The sequence below is a fragment of the Nycticebus coucang genome, chromosome 9 (assembly GCF_027406575.1).
Source record: "Nycticebus coucang isolate mNycCou1 chromosome 9, mNycCou1.pri, whole genome shotgun sequence".
Lineage (NCBI taxonomy): Eukaryota > Metazoa > Chordata > Mammalia > Primates > Lorisidae > Nycticebus > Nycticebus coucang.
In genome coordinates, this window is record NC_069788.1 from 39908844 (window position 1) to 39932110 (window position 23267).

General features: G+C 36.4%; 1 protein-coding gene across 1 annotated transcript in view; it reads left to right on the forward strand.

Moving 5' to 3' along the window:
* KIF6 (kinesin family member 6) overlaps positions 1-23267 on the forward strand; it is a 344907-nt gene that overhangs the window by 88370 nt on the left and 233270 nt on the right. The window contains exon 5 of the mRNA XM_053602779.1: positions 2333-2442. Within this exon, the coding sequence (XP_053458754.1) occupies positions 2333-2442 (110 nt within the window). The remainder of the gene's footprint in view (positions 1-2332; positions 2443-23267) is intronic.

The window sequence follows — 23267 nt, forward strand, 5'->3', positions numbered from 1 at the left end:
CCACATAGCTCAGTGAATTTTAAGTGTGTGCTCCAATAAAAGTCCAGAAAATGCAGAAGCTGGATGAGCCAAAGGCATTATACCTATCATCTCAAGGCAGTGGGCCTGCCGTTTTCCTGACTTTTTATGATTTGTTCTAATTTCTGGAAGAAGAGAATTTCTCCACTGCAGACAAACATATAGTTAGTCATCCTTTTTTCTTTCTTTTTCCTTTCCTTTTATAGTCACATACTGACTTCTCCATTTGAAGGCTTCAGAAATAATAATAATAATAATAATAATAATAGCAGTAATAATAGCAACAGCAGTAACAATGATTCATTGATGCCTGTCATGGGCCACACATTTTTGGTAAGCTTTTAAATATAGAAACTTATTTCTCTGTCATAACAGTTATGCAAGATCAGGGTTATTTCCCCTGGGTGAAACAAATGAGGTTAAGAGGTAGGATCACTCACTTATAAATGGCGGACCAGGATGTCTGATGCTAAGAAGACCTCAGAACTGTGTGATAAAATTTCAAACTATAATCTCTAGGATATTTCAGATATGTTCAGATGAATTCTAAAAATATGTTGATTTAAACAGGATCTCAGAATGTTGCTGGTGTATCCCCCAGGGCCTTTTTCATGCTTTGGGAGTCTTCCAAAGAGGGATAGAGAGTGTACGTAGACCATGGAACACTTTCTCCTGGGAGTATTTTACGGAATATTTTAGAAACACTGGATTAGACTAATGGCCATACAGAGCCTGTCAAGTGTTTATACTCTCTGATACCTGTGCTACCAAGCTATAGCCTAAAGAATTATGATGAAATGATAAGACTAGGACATTAATGTAATCAACGGGTTATTCATCAGGATAAGTATCAGTAGAATGTCTAGCAGTTGGTTGAGAGACATTTGTTTAGTAATTCATGTTGTGACCTTCACAGAATACCAGAATACAAATTTCAGCTGTAGCGTGTTTTTATTATAGTCATGTACTGGCTGAGAGATGCCTTAATTGTTCATGTATTATTTTATTTATATGAGATGGTAGTGTCTTTATTTGGATAGTTTGAGCCATTTTATCAAACCAAAGAATCATTGATTTTAAACTGAAGAACATGTATGGATTTGTTGTTCAATTTCCTCACTTTAATGAATTTGAAAACGGAGGCCTGTTACTGTAAAAGCTCACAGGTGGTTGGAGTCCAGTTTCTCATTTGCAGGCTGCTGTTCTCTCCCCTACCATGATGACTTGGTCCTCTGTCCTTTTAAACAGCATCTGTTAAATAGATTGTCTTGGACATGGGTGAAAGTCCATCAGGAAGGTCACCCTTAGCAAATTTTCTCTGTTAGCATCCACTCTGCCTCCCTGCCAGCCTTCTTGCAACAAGACACAAATATTCTCCGCTTATGAGAAACATGATAATATTTCCAGAAACTGAAGCATTTGTATTTTGGTAGGAACAAGAAGAAGGTGCTATTATGGGATATTTTGTATTGAACATTGAACTTTCTCAAGAGCTTAAAAGCCCTACTTTATTCTACCTCAGAAGGAACGGTTCCTTTTTTTCTATTGGCAGAACTGAGACTAGGATTAGTCACGTTGATGTTTAGCCTCATTACAGTGAGGCCTAAGTCATTAAAATTCAGCAGTGACCCACAGAAAACACCTCTCTCTAACCCACAGCCAAATATCCTTGATTTGCTCACTCAGAATAGGAAAATTAACCCCACAAGTAAGAAGTAGGCAGTGAACTATTAATGTCCATTCTTACTCGATGGATCAAAACTATGTTCTATCCTCTGGAACTCACTTTCATTATTATCTATTTATGTATTCAGAAAATTTTGAATATTAGAAAAGTAAAAAAAAGATAAGATTAAAGATGGAAACTATTTTTCTACTGAAAATTTTAAACCAAAGTAAAGATCTGTGTTCTTTTATGAATAGACTATTCACAGAATGTAAGTTTATTTTTTTAGTAACCTTTTTTTTGGGGGGGGAGGAGGTCTAGAAAGTAAAAAAATGGTGTGTTATACAGTTCTGTAACCAATTTGGCTCATTGTAAGTATATATTGACTTTTTATGTATAATGTGGAACCAATAAAAAATAACAGACTGAAGTTGCTTGTAATCATGGGTGTTGGCCATTAGAAAAAAAAAGCTTCATGCATATGGTAACTGGCAACTTGAAAGTATCACGAACTGAAAATGTAAACCATATAAAGTGAGAGAGAAAAGGAGAGAAACTATAAGAAAACTACAGTGATAAACGTGTTCTTCTTCCTCTAAACTGAATCCTTTATAGCCATTAAATGGTATCTTTCTCTTTTCCAACCAGGACAGCAGCAAAATATATACAACACACATTTCCTATTTGGAAATCTACAATGAATGTGGTTATGATCTGTTGGATCCAAGACATGAAGCCTCCAGTTTGGAAGATTTGCCGTGAGTAGCAGAACAACAAAGAATGGAGGGAAATTACTTTCAGATGTTCCCTTCAATTGTTTTCTTTGAAACTTTGTATGTTTCTGGTCTCAATCATAATTAGTAAATTCTGGCTAACAGAATCTTTTTGTGATATAATGGATATTCTTTTCAGTTATGACAGATGGACAGTAGTGATGGGAACAAAAATTGCCTGTAACTCATTTCTTGAGAAAATCTCTTTTGGAGTTGGCATAAGAGAGTGCGGTGATTATTCTCTGAGAGTGGGTGCTTAGGGGGTGGGTGGGAGATGACAGTCCTACTTTATTCCTGCCACATGAAATCCTTTTGTTCCTTTAATTGTGGCATTTTCTAATAAGTTCTTCAAATTAGAGTTCAAGCAGCAATGAGAAAATCTGAAAGAAATAAAATAAAATTTTAAGTTTCCCCCAATATTTCTCTACTATCATTTGATCAGATTGTCACTGATTGTTTCATGACTGAAATTTAAATAGAGTCTCTAGAGCTTATCTTTAATGGAGTAAGTTACCGTGCCAGCATGTATGTAACATTGCTCAATGCTTGTTTGACTATCTACCTAAATTAGACATATATTAATTGGTGATAGTTCATACAGTTTTGTGTAGACATCTTCATATATCACAAGTAGCCTACAGCCAAGATGATTTTTAATATTTTTATTAGTAAGTCTCTAATATAATTTAGAAATATATACTAATTATCTACAACAAAGATCAACCACCAGTTGATTATTTTAATTTTCAAAGAAATTAAGAAAAAGTAATAAAAAGTTATACTCTTTACACCACCCTTCTATGTAATTCTTTCATTAGTTTTGGTTGAGAGTTTTTGCCTATCATCTATTTTATGCTTACAATATTTCTAAGAGGGACTTAGTAAAGAGGACTATAGCATATAATCTAAATATTTGTATAAGAATTAAGAGAAAGGAAGAATTACTGACTCCACGGAAGAAAGGGAACTTTAAAAAACTATTAAAATTAAGTTTACAAAAAAAGTAAGACTTGTTATGGATAGGAACAATCTTAAAGGTATGAAGGTGTGGTCAGAAAGGGAATATATTGAGTGCTATGGTCTGAATGTTTTTGAGCTCCCAAAACACAGATGCTAAATATTTATCACAAGTGTGATGGTACTAGGAAGTGGGGGCTTTGGAGAGGTGATTAGGTCATGAGGGTGTAGCCCTTATGAATAGAATTAGTTCCCCTATAAAGTAGGTCCAAAGGCTTTGTTCACATTTCTTCTACCATATTGAAGACACAGATACAAGTTGGCAGTCTTCAGCCTACTAGAGAGCCCTCACCAGAACCCAACCATGCTGGGAACCTGATCTTGGACTTTCCAGTTTCTAGAACTGTGAGAAATAGATTTCTGTTGTTATAGGCCATCCAGCCTATGTCATTTTGTTGTAGTGGAGTAGTCTAAGACAATATCATTGGATATAAAAGCAGAAAGGTCAACTAAAGCCAGTTTTTGGAGGGACTTGAATAATAGGATTTTAATGGGAGATTTGTCTTTATTTTAATGAATTTCTTAATTAGTTTTCTAGCCTGCTGTCCAACCTATGTGCCTCCAGGCTAAATCTTGCCTGAAATTGATTTCCACAAGCCACATCTACATCTAAGAGCTTGAAGTCTATTAATAATAATTAAGGAATGAAGGGCTTGGCTATGATGAGCATGGAGGAGGAGAGATAAATTCAACAAATATGCCAAAAAAAAATGAAATAAAGTAAATTGATTTTACTTACTACCTTGGATTTGATTGTATTTGAAAAGAAGTGTGAACCATATAATAGAATGCCCTCTTCATTTTACTGATTGAAGAGATTAAACCTAAAAAAGTATAACTTGCCCAGAATTTCAAAACTAATTGGTTAATGGTAGAGCAAGGATTAAAAACCAGATACCAGAGTATCACGTTCATGCCAGAATAGCAAAAAGAACTTCAAGATTTTTATACTGGGACCTAGAGAATTAAGGAGTCTTTGACCCAAAAAGGAGGTTAGAAAACTTGACTGGGTAATGATGATAAATTTTGCTTGTATAACTTTGGGGTCTTACAATACTGTACTGTATATTTATATTTACAATAAATTCCTCAGAAGTAGAAAGTATACCTTACTGCTAGTCACTCTACTGCCTAAGGCATAGTAAGTCCTTAATAATTCTTAAAATTGTTTAAAATTATCTGTTTACTTGAAACTATGGAATAGACTTTTTGAAGACAAGAATATAGAGTGGTGTTTTCAACCATTTTTATCTCATGGCACTCTTGAACCTATGGATAAAATTCCGCATCACACTTAAATTGTGTTGATTGAAAAAAAAAAGAGTAAAAAAAAGAACATACTTCATGCGCTTTGAACTTCTTTTGAAAATAATTTAATTAATGTTCTTTAAAAAATTCTGTGGCACACCTAAGATCATCCCATGGCACACCAGTATGCCGAGGTACCCTGGCTGAAAATCACTGATATAGAGGGCACAAACAAACATGAGCTCTATTCATCTGGATCTAATCGATATGATCAGGTCCTGCCTTACTATGGAAAGAACTATGGATGAAAAAAGTCCATGGAACTCTAGGAAAGAGTATAATATAGAGTAAAACATATTTGATTAGGGGAAGTCCTTTTTGGGGGTTTCTCTTTCTATAAAATGTGGATTAAGTAATATTTAAAACAACCTTTCAACCTCCAATATATAGAGTTAAATGACTGTTGACCTTACTTAGTAGAATAGGACTTATTTAATTACTCTTCTCTCCGTCACAGAAGAATAAAAAGTGCTTTTTTAAAAATTTATTTATTTATTTATTTTTTATTAAATCATAGCTGTGTACATTAATGCGATCATGGGGCACCATACACTGGTTTTATATACCATTTGATGTATTTTCATCACACTGGTTAACATTTTCTTAGTTATTGTGTTAAGACATTTATATTCTACATTTAGTAAGTTTCACATGTATCCTTGTAAGATGCACCACAGGTGTCATCCCACCAACCACCCTCCCTCCACCCATCCTCTCCCCTCCTTCCCCTCTCTCTCCCCCTTCCCCATATTCTTAGGTTATAACTGGGTTATAGCTTTATATATGAAAACCATATATTAGTTTCATAGTAGGGCTGAGTACATTGGATACTTTTTCTTCCATTCTTGAGATACTTGACTAAGAAGAATATGTTCCAGCATCATCCATGTAAACATGAAAGAGGTAAAGTCTCCATCTTTCTTTAAAGCTGCATAATATTCTGTGGTGTACATATACCACAATTTATTAACCCATTCGTGGATCAATGGGCACTTGGCCTTCTTCCATGACTTAGCAATTATGAATTGGGCTGCAATAAACATCCTGGTACAAATATCTTTTTTATAATGTAATTTTTGGTCTTCTGGGTATATACCTAGTAAAGGAATTATAGGATCAAATGGCAGGTCTATTTTTAGATCTCTAAGTGTTCTCCAAACATCTTTCCAAAAGGAATGTATTAATTTGCATTCCCACCAGCAGTGTAGAAGTGTTCCCTTTTCTCCACCTCCATACCAACATCTCTGGTCTTGGGATTTTGTTATATGGGCTAATCTTACTGGAGTTAGGATGATATCTCAAAGTAGCTTTGATTTGCATTTCTCTGATGATTAAGGATGATGAGCATTTTTTCATATGTCTGTAGGCTGTGCGCCTGTCTTCTTCAGAGAAGTTTCTCTTCAAGTCCCTTGCCCAGCCTGAGACGGGATCCCTTGTTCTTTTCTTGCTTATACTTTTGAGTTCTCTGTGGATTCTGGTTATTAAAACCTTTGTCGGAGACATAACCTGCAAATATCTTCTTCCATTCTGAGGGCTGTCTGTCTGCTTTACTTACTGTGTTCTTGGCTGTGCAGAAGCTTTTTAGTTTGATCAGGTCCCAGTAGTGTATTTTTGAAGCTGCTTCAATTGCCCGGGGGGGTCCTCCTCATAAAATATTCACTCAGACCGATTTCTTGAAGAGCTTTCCCTGTACTTGCTTCTAGTATTTTTATAGTTTCATGTCTCAAGTTTACATCTTCAATCCAGTGAGAGTCGATCTTAGTTAATGGTGAAAGGTGTGGGTCCAGTTTCAGTCTTCTGCAGGTCACCAGCCAGTTCACCCAGCACCATTTGTTAAGTAGGGAATCTTTTCCCCACTGAATGTTTTTAAATGGCTTGTCAAAGATCAAATAATGGTAAGTAGCTGGGTTCATCTCTTGGTTCTCTATTCTGTTCCATACATCTACCTCTCTGTTTTTGTGCCAGTACCATGCTGTTTTGATCACTATTGATCTATAGTATAGTCTGAGGTCTGGTAGCGTGATTCTTCCTGCTTTGTTTTTATTTCTGAGTAATGGCTTGGCTATTCGCGGTTTTTTCTGATTCCATATAAAATGAAGTATTATTTTTTCAAGATCTTTAAAGTATGACAGTAGAGGTTTAATTTTAATTAAATAAATTTAATTAATTTTAATGCATTAAAATTGTATATTGCTTTGGGTAATATGGATATTTTAACAATGTTGATTCTTCTAAAAGTGCTTTTGATAATTTTTAATGTCCTCCTTCTAGAAAAAAAGCAAGCCTCTTGAGAACAAGGACAATGCTTTGGTTCACGCTTTGTCTTCTGTTTCTCAGTATGGTGGCATTTAGAAGTCAGTCTCACTGACTTGTAAGAGGAAAAACTGTAGATATTGCTAGCTTTCTATCTTCTTTTCTACTGTTCCTTCTATAGTATCTTTGTCTTCTGATTGAAGAATGAGTTCACCAACTCAAGTTAGAAGCAATCTCATTTACAAAACAGATGTTTTCAACAAACTACCTCACACATATACAAAAGTGCTCTGAAAAAAAATTTTTTTATTCTTACATTTTGGACTAATTATGTGACAACAAATCCTATCAAAATTAAAATGTCATTAAGAAAGAAGATTCCTATGTCCATGTCTATAGCCTACTACTTCAAATATATTTAGTACTGTAAAATTCCAGAACAATTTAAGAATTGGATAGTCCTTTGATGTGGAAATAATGAAATTTAACTGGTATTCAGTCTGCTAATTTTCTGGGGGTTTTAGAAGGGTTTGTCTTCTACTGATATTACAAAGTAATTCTTTATAATGGAATATGACCTTTACTGTACCTGAATTGGATTTAGAGTATTCACTGTTAATCTTTACTCACTCTTGAACTGGAACAAACTCTTATTCCAAAATTCTGTGTGGTTGCTGTGTGCTAATATGTCCCAAACACTATGAATGCCTTCAAAATTATTAGGCAAAATGTTATGATGTTGGTTCCTTCTTGTAGTCATTCATTTGAAGGACAATGGCAAATGCCCATTTGATCATTTCTGCATTCTTATACGAGGCTTAACTATACAAAATCAAATTAAAGATCATTTTGACAGTGTCCAATAAAGCCATCTGTAACAGCTTTCTTACCATCAAGTGAATAACACAACTTTCCTAAACATTGCCTGCTAGGTACTTACCTCACACATACTCTGACTTTCCTGATTTTTTTTTTCTTTTACATTCTAATGAGTTCTACCTCTCATTGTTGCAGAAGCATTTGACTATAAACTCCCCAGACTAAAGTCCATTGCTTTTATAAAAATGCTGCTGTAGTCATTTGTTTAGTAAATATGAGATATACTGACATCTAAATTAGCAATCAAAAGTAATTAAATGAAACTCAATCAAGATGAAGTAAATAATCGAATATTTGATGACTATTTTAGAAATTGAATTCATAATTAAAAAGCTCTATAAAAAAATGCCCAGACCCAGATGATTTCACTAGAGAATACTCCCAAACATTTAAAGATGAATTAACACCAATTTTACATGGTCTATTTTACGAAATAGAAAAGAGAACATTTTCCACTTTATTCTATGAGGCTATACTGCCCTGACATCATATATACAAAGTCCATAAGGAGTTGTAAGCAAAGATATTACAGAAGAAAAGAGAGAGAGAAGAGGGAGAGAGAGAAAGAGAGTGAGAGAGAGAGAGGAAGAGGGGGCAGAGACCCAAGCCAGGCAAAGATAGGACAAGAAAAAAAAGCTACAGAGTCATATTGCTTATGAATGTAGACTCAAAAATCATCAACAAAATGTTGGCAATTGAATCCAACAATGTATAAAATGAATTCTATACTATGATCAAGTGAGTATTATTTTAGATTGCAAAGCTAGTTCAACATTTGAAAATCAATGTAATCCACTAAATCCAAAGGCCAGAAAAGAAAAATTGTATGAAGTTCAAAAAAAGCATTTAATACCCATTCATGATTCATGATAATAATCTCAGAAAGTTAGGTATAGAGAAGAATCACGTCGACTTGTTAAAGAGTATCTACAAAAAAGAAATGTATAGTAACTTCATATCTAATGAGTTCTCCCTAAAATCAGGAACAATGAAAAAAATTCTACTTTCATCACTCTTATTCAACATACTATGGAAATACCGGACACTACAGTGAAGCTAAAATAAGAAATAACAGGCATATGTATCAGAATGGAAGAAATAAAACTGTCCTTGTGTGCACATGACATGAATTTCTACTTAAGGATATCCCCAAGAATTTACAATCTCTTCTGGAAAAAAGAAGCAGAGGGAATACTTCCTAACTTATTCACTGTGGCCAGAATTATGTAAATACCAAAAGCAGGTAAATGTATTACAAGAAAGGACAACTACAGACAAATATCTTTATGAACGTAGATGCAAAAATCCTCAACAAAATATTAGAAAATCAAATCCAATAATGTGTAAAAAGAATCATAAACTACAACCAAGTGGGATTTATTATAGGTATGAAAGAATGGTTCAACATTCAAAAATCAGCTGATATAATCTATCACATCAGTGGTCTAAAGAAGAAAAATCATACGGTCATATCAACAAATGCAGAGAAAATATTTGACAAATCCAGCACCCATTCAGGATAAATACTCTCAGAAAACTAGGAATAGAGGGAAATCTCCTCAAATGAATAAAGAGTATCTATGAAACACTGATACTTAACATTATACTTAATGGTGTCAGGGATGAGGAACTTGTGACCCAAGGTGAAATGTGGCCTTGTAGATCCTTAAGTGCTGCCTTTGGACTGAATCCAAATTTTGCAGAATACTTTTATTAAAGGTTGTGCAGCAGAGAAAGATGAAGCTTTTATTGCCTCCTTTGGTACCTAAAAAATAATTTTGAAATCAGAAGGGTGCAGATTTCCCAGATGCTTTCTCCATAAGATCAAGAACAAGGCAAGGATGTCCCTCTCACCACTCCTATTCAGCATTGCACTGGAAGTCCTATCCAATGCAACAAGACAAAGAAGGAAATAAAGTATATTGGAAAGGAAGATATACAACAGTCTTTGCTCACAGATGATGTGATTTTCTATGTAGAATATTCTACAAAATAGGTGAATAAACTCCTGGAACTAATAAGTTATTGTAGCAAGGTTGCAGAATACAAGGTTAATTTACAAAAGTCAATTGCTCTCCTATATGCTAACAATAAACAATTGAAATTTGAAATTAAAAACTATCATTTATGGGCAGCGCCTGTGGCTCAGTCAGTAAGGCACTGGCCCCATATACCGAGGGTGGTGGGTTCAAACCCGGCCCCGGCCAAACTGCAACCAAAAAATAGCCGGGCGTTGTGGTGGGCGCCTGTAGTCCCAGCTGCTCGGGAGGCTGAGGCAAGAGAATCGCTTAAGCCCAGGAGTTGGAGGTTGCTGTGAGCTGTGTGATGCCACGGCACTCTACCTGAGGGCCATAAAGTGAGACTCTGTCTCTACAAAAAACAAAAACAAAAAAAAAAAAACTATCATTTATATTGGCATCAAAAATAAAATACTTGGTAAACTTACAAAACATTGACGAGTTTTAGATTAGGAAAACTACAAAATTCTGATGAAATAAATCAAAGAAGATCTAAGTAAAAAAAAAAAATCCCTGTTTGTGGATAGGAGGATGCAATATTGTTAACAAAGTTAATTACTCCTAATTTGCTTTCTACAGATCAATATACTCTCAAATTAAATTCCTAGTAAGTTACTTTGTGGATACAAACAAACTGATTATAAAGTTTAAATGGAAAGATAAAAGACCCAGCATAGAAGAAAACCATTACCAAACTTCAAGACATACTCTAATGCCACAGTATTTAAGGCAATGAGGTAATGGTGAAAGAAATGACAAATATATCAATGGGGCAGAATAGAGATCCCCAAAACAGATCCATCCAAATACAGTCAACAGGTCTTTGACAAAGAAACAAAGGCAATTCAATGGAGAAAGGAGGGTGCTAGAGCAACTAGACACACACATATAAAAAACGAATCTGGAGACAGACCTTACACCTTTCAAAAAATTAACTCAAAATGAGGCATAGGTTGAAATATGCAATGCAAAACTGTAAGCCTTCTAGAAGATAACATAGGAGAAAATCTAGATGACCCTGGGTTTGGCAGTGAGGTTTTAGAAACATCACTGAAAGCATGATCCATGAAAAAAATTGGTAAGTTGAACTTCATTAGAGTTAGAAACTTCTGTTCTGTGAAAGATACTGTTAAAAGAATTAAAAGTCCCAGGCTGGAAGAAAGTAATCACCAAACACATATCATACAAAGAATTTGTACTCAAAATATACAAAGAACTTTTAAAACTCAGCAAAAGAAAATAAATGACCCGATTAAAAAAATGAGCAAAAGATCTTAACAGGCACCTCACTAAAGAAGACATATACATGGCAAATAGCCTGTGAAAAGGAGTTCAAAATACATCTCATTAGGGGATTGCAAATTAAAACAATGAGATATCCCTACACATCTATGATTAATAAATTGGCTAAAATACAAAATACAAAGAACCCAAATGCTGGCAAGAATGTGGAGTAACAGGAACTCTCATTCATTTGCTGGTGGGAATGCAAAATGGTACCACCATTTGGGAGGAGAAGTTGACAGTTTCTTACAAAACTAAACATACTTTTATCATACAGTTCAGCAACCATTCTCCTAAGGTTTTACCCAAAATAGTTGAAAACATATCTATACAACAATCTGCTCACAAATATTTTTAGCACCCTTACTCATAGTTGCCCCAAACTAGAAGCAACCAAGAAGTTCCTCAATAGGTGGATGGATAAACAGATTGTAGTACATTCATAGGGTGGAATAGACAAAGAGGAAAACCATTTGGCTATGAAAAGAAATGAAGCTGGATGCAGTGGCTCACACTTGTACTGACAGCTACTCAGGAGGGTGAGGCAGGAGGCTCCCTTGAGGCCAGTAGTTCTAGACCAACCTGAGTGATTCAGTGAGACCCCCATCTCAAAGAAAGAGAGAAAGAGGGAGGGAGAGTGGGAGGGAAGGAAGGATACGTTAGATTAATTTATGTAAAACACTCTCTTAGTTTGGCTGCTATAACAACATAGCATATAGCATAGACTTGAAGGCTTTGTCAAAAGCACTGGATAAAAAATTACTTAATGGGTACAACATGCACTATTCAAGTTATGATCACGCTATGATCCCAGATCTCACAACTCCATACTATTGCTATATCCATGTAATAAAATTGCCTCTAGTACCTTCTAAATCTACAGAAAAAAAATGAGCTAGTAAGCCACAGAAAGACAAAGAAGAACCTTAAATGCATATTGTTAAGCATAAAAGTTATGACATTCTGGAAAAGGCGAAACTTTAGAGACCGTAAAATGATTGATCAGTGGTTGTCAGAGGTTAAGGGGGAGAGTTGAGGAATAAACAGGTGAAGCACGGGGGATTCTTTGGGTGGTGAATCTATTTTATGTGATACTGTTATGGTAGATACATAACACTATACATTTGTCAAAACCCATGGAACTTACAACACAAAGAATGAACCCTAAAGTAAAGTATAGAGTTTAGTAAATAAAACAACAAACACAAAAAGGAATGAACTATTGAGACAGTTAACAACTTGGATGAATCTCTAGGGAATTATGCTGAGTGAAAAAAGTCCATCCCAAAAGGTTTGTATGCTACATTATTGCATTTATGTAATGTTGTTTAAGTGACAAAATCATAGAAATGGATAACAGATTAGTGGGTGACAGGAGTTAGGAAGGAGAGAAGGAATGGTTAGACAAGGTCAGAACAAGGCAATGGATTATCCTGTGTCTTGACTGGGGCTGTGGATACAGAAAACTATCCAGGTGATAAAATTGCACAAAACTAAATGTGAGTATGCACACACACATAAGTGAGCACAAGAAAAACCGGGGAAATCTAAATAACATCAGTGGATCGTATCAATGCAATTTCCTGGCTGTGGTATTTTATTACTATAGTTTTGTAGGATGTTACCATTGGGAAAAACTGGGCAATGGGATATCTTAATGAGCTATCTCTACATTATTTCTTAGTGCTGTACCTGAATCTACAATTATCTTTAAAAAAAGGTGCAGTTTTTAAATGTAATTGACTATATATTTTCATGTAGACATACATTTGCATATACACACATGTGTATTAAACCTATTCTGTATTTAGTAATTTAAAATGAAAATAGAACTTCTATTTTTTAAAGCTTCTTATGTCACATGCTTTAAAAGGAATATAGTTAGAACCTAAATTTGTCTCATGACAAACTGTTGGTCTTAGCTGTAGAGAAAATAGTCGTCTTACTTTAGTATAATTTTAGCATTCCTAAATAGAAAAGCATATTCTATTTAAGACTGTAACAATTGTCATGGTTTTTACTATAAAAAGAGTCCATAAACTCCAGCATTCAGTATTATAATCTTGGCTGTTGTGTTTTTGAATAATTTGTCACTAAAGGGAAAAAGTTGCCAAAAGGTAAATGGTAAGTCACCATATTTCTAATACCTGCTGCAGGAGTTACAAAGAAGATTAATGCACAGTCTCTGTCCTCATGACTTATGGTCTAGTTATATGGATTCACTCATATATTCAGCAGAAATTTATTGAGAGCCTACTCTTTTTCAGATATTGTGTTAGGCACTGAGTTTACTAACTTAGTCCATGCTTCCCTGGAACTCATAGCAGAGTGGATAAAACTAGTGCAAAATAACATAAGATAGAATATGAAAAATATCATATGAGCGGTATGAAAAGAGCAAAAGCTGAAACAAGAAAGAAATCACATCAGTGTAAGGGACCAGGTGAAGATTCATAGAGAAGATGGCAGATGAAATAGTCCTTAGGGAAAGAGTAGATGTTGGGGCAGAGGAGTGTGGAATTCATGTGAAAACAAAGATAGGAAAGTTGAAAAGCATAGGGCTTGTTCTATGACAGTTAATAAATCTGTTTGACTAGAACCCAGTAAGGGAGTAGACAAGAGCATTAAGAATGGAAAAGCAAGAATTCCAAGGATTTGGCAGGCAAGGTGTATCCTCTGGGGATTCTTATTCCAGAGCATAGCATGATTGGAGCTGCCTTTTAGGAAGAAAAATCAGTCAGTAATGTGTAAGACTAGGATCAGGTGGCCAAGAGCAGAGTATTGTGGGAAGTTATTAGGGCAATTTAGTGTCAGAAGGAGTAAAAACAGGGGGACAATTAATAGCTCATAATCCAGTGGTTTGAAATTTAACTATGTAGAAAAATCACCGGGAATGATTTTTTTAAATGCAAATTCCTGGCCTCCAGCCCAAGAAAATTCAAATGTTTGAATTAGCATCCTAGGTAATATTAATGGAGAAGATGTGTCTTAATCCCTTCCCTTATCCACTTAGGGAAAGCATTTTGTTGTTGTTGTTTTGTTTCATTTTTTAGAGACACAGGAAAATCTCTCCAAAGAGAATTCCAAACCATTACTTATCAAGCAGCTATTGTATGACTGTCCTTATGCTAGAGACTATACATACTTTATCTCGTTTAAAGGAGATCCATCCATTCATGCTTTATGGATGACTAAACTGAGGTTCCAATAGATAGTGTGATATTTTCCCAAAATTTCATGTCTGCTAAGAGCTTGAGCCAGGATATCAACCTGGCCCATCAAACATCAAAGTTAGAGGTATTGAATTTCCCAGGAGATCCATGTCATATCCTGGCATTCCACCTGAACTATGAGCAAACCACAAACTGTGGTTTCTGAGCTGCTTTGGGCCTCTGGGGCCACTGATGTCAGTCAGTGAGTGAGCTAAAGCTCTCAGTCCAGTCCAGCTCCATCTGTTGTGTGTCAAATGCCCTGCAAGACTCTGAGATACTTGTTCCTGATGTCTAAGGGCTTTAGTCAACAGAATAGACTTATAAACTGATCCTTTCAATATTGTTACATAGCAAGTAATAAGATGACCATAGTTCTCTGGGAGCACAAGGGAAGACACTGATTTCAACCTGGGGGTTTCAGAGAAGGCTGGAGAAAACCTCCACTACATTATAGTTTCCAACCTCAGTTGGGCCCTCAGCCTGCTAAGTAAATATGTTCATGGTCCTAGTGCTTATTTGCCCAGTCTTCACAATAATCATACTAAATGTTTTTCTCTTTAGTTAAGTACTCCCTGTCTCAATTCTCTTTGGCATTCCACCTGAACTATGAGTAAGCTGTGGTTTCTGAGCTGCTTCAGCCCTTTGGAGCCCTTTGTATGCCTACCTCAATGAGAATATAGACACTTTCAAACGTGAATTTTTTCAGTTTCCTGCCTCCCTCCTACTCATCTACTTCTCTGGTCCCAGGAACTCTGTCCTTTTCAAAACCAGTTCTCTTACTTATTCTTTGCCCCCCCCTTGTATAAGCCCCAATCCCCTTTTGTTTGGCCTACATATCTGTAGGCCAAATTTTAAAATTTGTGTTTAAAATTTTTTAATTTAGTGCTTTTAAATGAGGCATGCATCCTTCAGTTCTTATTCCTATGTTTTGCATTACCATTTTCTTTTCTTTCTTTCTTTCTTTTTTTTTTTTTTTTGCTGGCTCCTATAAGGCATTTGAGAGGACTCCTAGGCCTATAAGCATAGATCTGAAAGTTAAAACTAACTCCAGTCTTTTTTTCACCTGAGTCAATTGCTGACACAGCTAGGAGGCAGCCTCTTGAGAAGGTGAGGGTGCTGTCCTGCAGGATGATATGAGTAACCATGACTGGTGATGGTAAGTCATATCATATGTCCATCGTAATTGGCTGAGTACTGTGTTTCTTGAAAACTGAAACATTGCCAATGATCTTGACAGAGGGAGTAGAGAACCCCTCTGGCCTGAAAAATGACACACTTCCACCCAAAGCCTGTCCTAGTAGAGTAACCTCCCCCTACTCTGAATAGCCAATTATAGCCAATTGAAAGAAATTATTCTTAATAATTTCATAGGAGGTTGTCCTCGTCAGGCCTGGTCTCTCTTCCCCTTCTTACAAGGAAACTAATCCCATTATGAGATAGAAAACCCACCCTCAGGCCTCCATCTAAACCTGATCACCTCCCAAAGGCCCCACCTTCAAAGACTATGACACTGGGAGTTATGGCTTCAACATAGGAATATTTAGTTCCTAAGAGAGGTATTAGCCTTCACCAACTGTTGCCTAATAAGTAATGTGCAGAAAGATGGGAAAAAACAACAGTCCTGTTTTAACTCACATACTTGGAATATAGAAATATACCTGAGATATTTAGAGTTTTGGGTCTCAAATTCAAGGCCCTCAAGAGCGAGCCTGGGTCTGAAACAACTGGAACACATGGGAACACCAAATTCTGAAGGAGAATTCTCAAAGATCTAAAAGTTGATGTTTGAGAAGAGCTGCACAGGGACCCACGATTGGCATCCTCCCAGACCTCCGGAAGAGCTGCTTCATGACCCACGATCAGCACCAGCTCAGATATCCATAAGAGCTGCTCCAGGACCCACAATTGGCATTCACCTGGACCTCCAGAAAAGCTGCGCTGTGACCCATGATTGGCACCCTCCCAGACCTCCGGAAGAGCTATGCCTGCCCGGACCCCAGTAAGAGCTGCACCAGGACCCCCACGCCCTGACCAGGAACTCTGAGCAGCACAACACCGTGTCCTCTCTCCTGTACCCTACCTGCCTCCACACCGGCCTACTCATCTGGCCTAGGACTCTAGTAGCTGCGTGCCCTCCGGAGCCCTCCCTACCTCTGCATGGAGCCCTTCTCCTGGCCAGAGACTGTTGGAGCCTTGGGTTCTCTGTGCAAAAGTCACTGGGCACCAGGCACTCCCAGAACCGTGTGCACCACCCCCTGCCCTGTTGCTGGATCCGGGGGTGTCACACTCTGGAGCTGATCCCACAACCAGAACTCCCTGGCTGGAGCAGCCCCAGAAGAGCTACACAGGTCACTCCCTGCAAAGATCCAGCAATAATAGAGTGATCCCCCCAGGGAGAGACACCACCCCAACTCTGAGGACAGCCAGAGGCAACAGTGAAAAACAATCATAAGATGAAATCAACAGAAAAGCTCTGGCAATATGAATAATCAGAGTAGATAAACTCCCCAAAGGAACAATGGGGCAGACGCAGCACAAGATCCCATGCACAAACAAATAGCTGAGATGTCAGAAATCACATTCAGAATTTGGATACCAAATAAGATCGAATTAGAATTCCAAGCAGTAACCCAAAAGATGTCTCAAGAATTCAACGAACTCAAAGACCAAATGACCAACGATTTTGACATATTGAGACAAGAAGTTGCAGCCCTCAAAGATCTGAGAAACACAGTAGAATCCCTTAATAACAGAATGCAGCAAGCAGAAGAAAGGATTTCTGACATCGAAGACAAAGCTTTCAAACACTCCCAAACTCTCAAAGAGGTAGAGAAATGGAGGACAAAAACTGATCACTCTCTCAGAGAGCTCTGGGATAATTAGAAGAAAATCAATATTCATCTTATAGGGATCCCTGAAAGCGATGAAGTGGCTTCACAAGGCACAGAGTCTCTTCTCCGTGAGATTATGAAAGAGAACTTTCCAGACATGCCAAGAGATTCTGAAATTCAGATATCTGACAGTTTCAGAACTCCAACACAAATAAGACACCCCCCAGACACATCATAATCAATTTCACTAGTGTTAATATGAAGGAGAAAATTCTGAAAGCAGCCAGATGAAAGAAAACCATTACCTACAAGGGGAAAAATATTAGAATAGCTACAGATCTCCCTGCTGAAACCTTTCAAGCTAGAAGAGGATGGTCATTGACTTTTTTTTTTATTAAACCATAACCGTATACATTGATATGATCATGGGGCCATTGACTTTTAATCTCCTAAAACAAAATAACTTTAAACCTAGGATCCTGTACCCAGCTAAACTGAGTTTCATTTATGATACAGAAATGAAATACTTTAATGACATTCACATGTTGAGGAAATTTGCCATAACTAAACCAGCTCTCCAGGACATTCTCAGACCTATCCTCCATAAAGACCAGCATAATCCTCTACCACAAAAGTAAACCCACCCAGAAAATTTTGATCAAATTCCAACTTCCACAGTCACAAAAGGATTAAAAATGTCCACCAGTCTCTCGAAAGGCTTATCAATATTCTCAATTAATGTGAATGGTTTAAATTGTCCTCTAAAGAGGCACAGGTTTGCTGACTGGATACAAAAACTCAAGCCAGATATCTGCTGCATTCAAGAATCTCATCTTACTTTAAAAGACAAATATAGACTCAAGGTGAAGGGATGGTCATCTATACTCCAGGCAAATGGAAAGCAGAAAAAAGCAGGCATTGCAATCCTGTTTGCTGATGCAATAGGCTTTAAACCAACCAAAGTAAGGAAGGATAAGGATGGACACTTCATATTTGTTAAAGTAATACTCAATATGATGAGATTTCAATTATTAATATTTATGCACCCAACCAGAACGCACCTCAATTTGTAAGAGAAACTCTAACAGACATGCGCAACTTGATTTCCTCCAGTTCCATAGTAGTTGGAGATTTTAACACCCCTTTAGCAGTGCTGGATAGATCCTCCAAAAAGAAGCTAAGCAAAGAAATTTTAGATTTAAACTTAACCATTCAACATCTGGACTTAACAGACATCTACAGAACATTTCATCCCAACAAAACTGAATACGCATTCTTCTCATCAGCCCACGGAACATAATCCAAAATCAACCACATCCTAGGCCACAAATCTAACCTCAGCAAATTTAAAAAATAGAAATTATTCCTTGCATCTTCTCAGACCATCATAGAATAAAAGTTGAACTCAATAACAACAGGAATCTGCATACCCATACAAAAACATGCAAGCTAAATAACCTTACGCTGAAGGATAGATGGGCTATAGACAAGATTAAGAATCACCAACCTTTTGGAACAAAACAACAATGAAGACACAAATTATCAGAACCTCTGGGATACTGCAAAGACAGTCCTAAGAGGGAAATTTATAGCACTGCAAGCCTTCCTCAAGAAAATGGAAAGAGAGGAAGTTAATAACTTAATGGGACATCTCAAGCAACTGGAGAGGGAAGAACGTTCCAACCCCAAACCCAGCAGAAGAAAAGAAATAACCAAAATCAGAGCAGAATTAAATGAAATTGAAAACAAAAGAATTATACAACAGATCAATAAATCCAAAAGTCGGTTTTTTGAAAAGGTCAATAAAATAGATAAACCTTTGGCCAACCTAACCAGGAAAAAAAGAGTAAAATCTCTAATTTCATCAATCAGAAACAGTAAAGATGAAATGACAACAGACCCCTCAGAAATTAAAAAAATCCTTAACAAATATTACAAGAAACTTTACTCTCAGAAATATAAGAACCTGAAAGAAATCAACCAATACTTAGAAGTACGCCACCTACCAAGACTTAGTCAGAATGAAGTGGAAATGTTGAACAGGCCTATATCAAGTTCTGAAATAGCATCAACTATACAAAATCTCCCTAAAAAGAAAAGCCCAGGACCGGATGGCTTTATGTCAGAATTCTGCCAAACCTTTAAAGAAGAACTAGTACCTATATTACTAAACCTCTTCCAAAATATAGAAAAAGAAGGAATACTACCCAACATATTCTACAAAGCAAACATCACCTTGATCCCAACCAGGGAAAGACCCAACAAGAAAAGAAAATTATAGACCAATATCACTAATGAATATTGATGCTAAAATACTCAATAAGATCCTAACAAACAGAATCCAACAACACATCAAAAAAATTATACACCATGACCAAGTGGGATTTATCCCAGGGTCTCAAGGCTGGTTCAATATACGTAAATCTACAAATGTAATTCAGCACATAAACTAAAAAATAAAGACCATATGATTCTCTCAATTGACACAGAAAAAGCTTTTGATAATATCCAGCATCCCTTCATGATCAGAACACTTAAGAAAATTGGTATAGAAGGGACATTTCTTAAACTAATAGAGGCCATCTACAGCAAACCCACAGCCAATATCATATTGAATGGAGTTAAATTGAAATCATTTCCACTTAGATCAGGAATCAGACAAGGTTGCCCATTGTCTCCATTGCTCTTTAACATTGTAATGGAAGTTTTAGCCATTGCAATTAAGGAAGAAAAGGTGATCAAGGGTATCCACATAGGGTCAGAAGAGATCAAACTTCTACTCTTCACAGATGACATGATTGTATATCTGGAAAACACAAGGGATTCTACTACAAAACTTTTATAAGTGACCAAGGAATACAGCAATGTCTCAGACTACAAAATCAACACCCATAAATCTATAGGCTTTATATATACCAACAATAGCCATGCTGTAAAAACAGTCAAGGACTCTATTCCTTTCACAATAGTGCCAAAGAAGATGAAATATTTGGGAGTTTATTTAACAAAGGACGTGAAAGATCTCTATAAAGAGAACTATGAAACTTTAAGAAAAGAAGTAGCTGAAGATGTTAACGAATGGAAAAATATACCATGCTCATGGCTGGGAAGAAACAACATCTTTAAAATGTCTATACTACCCCAAGCAATATATAATTTTAATGCAATTCCTATCAAAGCTCCATTGTCATATTTTAAAGATCTTGAAAAAATAATACTTCATTTTATATGGAATCAGAAAAGCCTCGAATAGCCAAAACATTACTCAGAAATAAAAACAAAGCAGGAGGAATCACGCTACCAGACCTGAGACTGTACTATAAATCAATAGTGATCAAAACAGCATGGTACTGGCACAAAAACAGAGAATTAGATGTCTGGAAAAGAAAAGAGAACCAAGAGATGAATCCAGCTACTTACCATCATTTGATCTTTGACAAGCCAATTAAAAACATTCAGTGGGGGAAAAGATTCCCTATTTAACAAATGGTGCTGGGTGAACTGGCTGGCAATCTGTAAAAGACTGAAATTAGACCCACACCTTTCACCATTAAGATAGACTCTCACTGGATAAAAGATTTAAACTTGAGACATGAAACTATAAAAATACTTGAAGAAAGTGCAGGGAAAACTCTTGAAGGAACCGGCCTGGGTGAATATTTTATGAGGAGGATAATTGAAGCAGTATCAAAAATACACTACTGGGACCTGATCAAACTAAAAAGCTTCTGCACAGCCAAGAACATAGTAAGTAAAGCAAGCAGACAGCACTCATAATGGCAGAAAATATTTGCAGGTTATACCTCCCAATAAAGGTTTAATAACCAGAATCCACAGAGAACTCAAACGTATTAGTAAGGAAAGAACACGTGACCCCATCTCAGGGTGGGCAAGGGACTTGAAGAAAAACTTCTCTAAAGAAGACAGATGCACAATCTACAAACACATGAAAAAAAGCTCATCATCCTTAATCATCAGAGAAATGCAAATCAAAACTACTTTGAGATATCACCTAACCCCAGTAATAGTAGCCCACATAACAAAATCCCAAAACCAGAGATGTTGGCATGGATGTGGAGAAAAAGGCACACTTCTACACTGCTGGTGGGAATGCACACTAATATGTTTCTTCTAGAAGGATGTGTGGAAAATACTTAGAGATCTAAAAATAGACCTGCCATTCGATCCTATAATTCCTTTGCTAGGTATATACCCAGAAGACCAAAAATCACAATATAACAAAGACATCTGTACCAGAATGTTTATTGCTGTTCATACAGTAACCAATTCATAATTGCTAAGTCATGGAAGAAGCCCAAGTGGCCATCGACCCATGAATGGACTAGCAAATTGTGGTACATGTACACCATGGAATATTATGCGGCCTTAAAGAAAGATGGAGACTTTACCTCTTTCATGTTTACATGGATGGGGCTGGAACATATTCTTCTTAGCAAAGTATCTCAGGAATGGAATAAAAAATACCAATGTACTCAGCCCTTCTATGAAGCAAATTTATAGCTTTCATATGAAGGCTATAACCCAACTATAGCACAAGAATATGGGGAAAGGGCCAAGGGAGGGGAAGGGAGGGGGAAGGTTAGGGTGGAGGGAGAATAATGGGTGGGGCCACACCTACAGTGCATCTTAGAATGGGTACAGGTGAAACCTACTAAATGCATAATATAAAGTCTACATACAGTAACTAAGAAGATGCCATGAAGGCTACGTTGAACAGTTTGATGAGAATATTTCAGATTGTATATGAAACCAGCACATTGTATCCCTTGATTGCACAAATCTACACAGCTATGATTTAACAATAAAAAAAAAATTAAAAAGAATTACATAAAAAAATAGAGTTTGGGGTCTCTTGAGATTAATTAATAACAGGAAAACACTGTCACTTCATCTATTTTATTTTCTTCACATTTTGTGCATAAACAAATTCATATACTTTTGCCATTAATAAGTGAAATACACATTCTAAATTATATAATGGTCTAGATTTATTTTGCTTTGATTTATTGTTCAGTTCATTTTTATAATTCATTTTATAAATTGATTTATTCTACTAGTACATCATTTTCTCAGAATCTGTTCCCAATTTTGAGTATGTAAAGTAAAAATACAGGATAGCTGAAAACCGTTTTGAATAATTCTAAACTTGCTTGGTCATTTTATTCTGTCCTTTAGAAGATTATAGAGCTTGCAAACACATCTATTACTGCTCAACCAAGAGAGAAAAAGAAAACTTTTATGTTTTGAAAGCATTAACATTATGTATCCCAACCATTTAGCATATTGCAAGAATTTCAGTTAGATCTTTTGGGTATTATAAACAATTTACATTGTGTTCTTATTTTCAGTTAACTTACCGTTTAGTTGGAAAATGGAACATACCTGTGAAACACCTAAAGGGATTTCTGCAAAACACAACTGCTCTCAGCTGTCTGGTTAATGTATGTACCTGCAAAAAAAAAAAAAAAAAGAAAAGAAAGTATAACATGATTGCATAACTATATATATATATAACTATTGCATGATCTGCAAGTCTCATGAAAGGAGCCTGCATCAACCAATAATTTTCTGTCACTGCCCAGTCTAATCCCTTTTCATATCACTGTCTCTGTTCCCACAACCATCAGTGATTTCTTAATTTTATTGATATATGGCAAGACTAAAGTTCTGACTGAGCCGAGAGCTGACATTTCCTGCAAGGTGGGAGCAGTCTGAGCCAGCTGGTCAGAGTACTGGTGGGAAGAGCTTTTAGAATGAAGTCTGGGTCTCTCTCACCTTTTCTCCTGCACAAGAGGAACCCATTTCCAACTCACTTTGGAAGTTCTCTAAACTTTCTCTTTATTCTTCTTAAATACAATCTCTTTGTTACCCTGAAAAAAATATATATATATAGAATGAAGTCTGTTGAGGGCGGCAAAGAGGTTCCATTGGGGTTATCTGGATGAAATGATTTAAGTCACACTGTGAGACTCCCCTAGTAGTTAGTC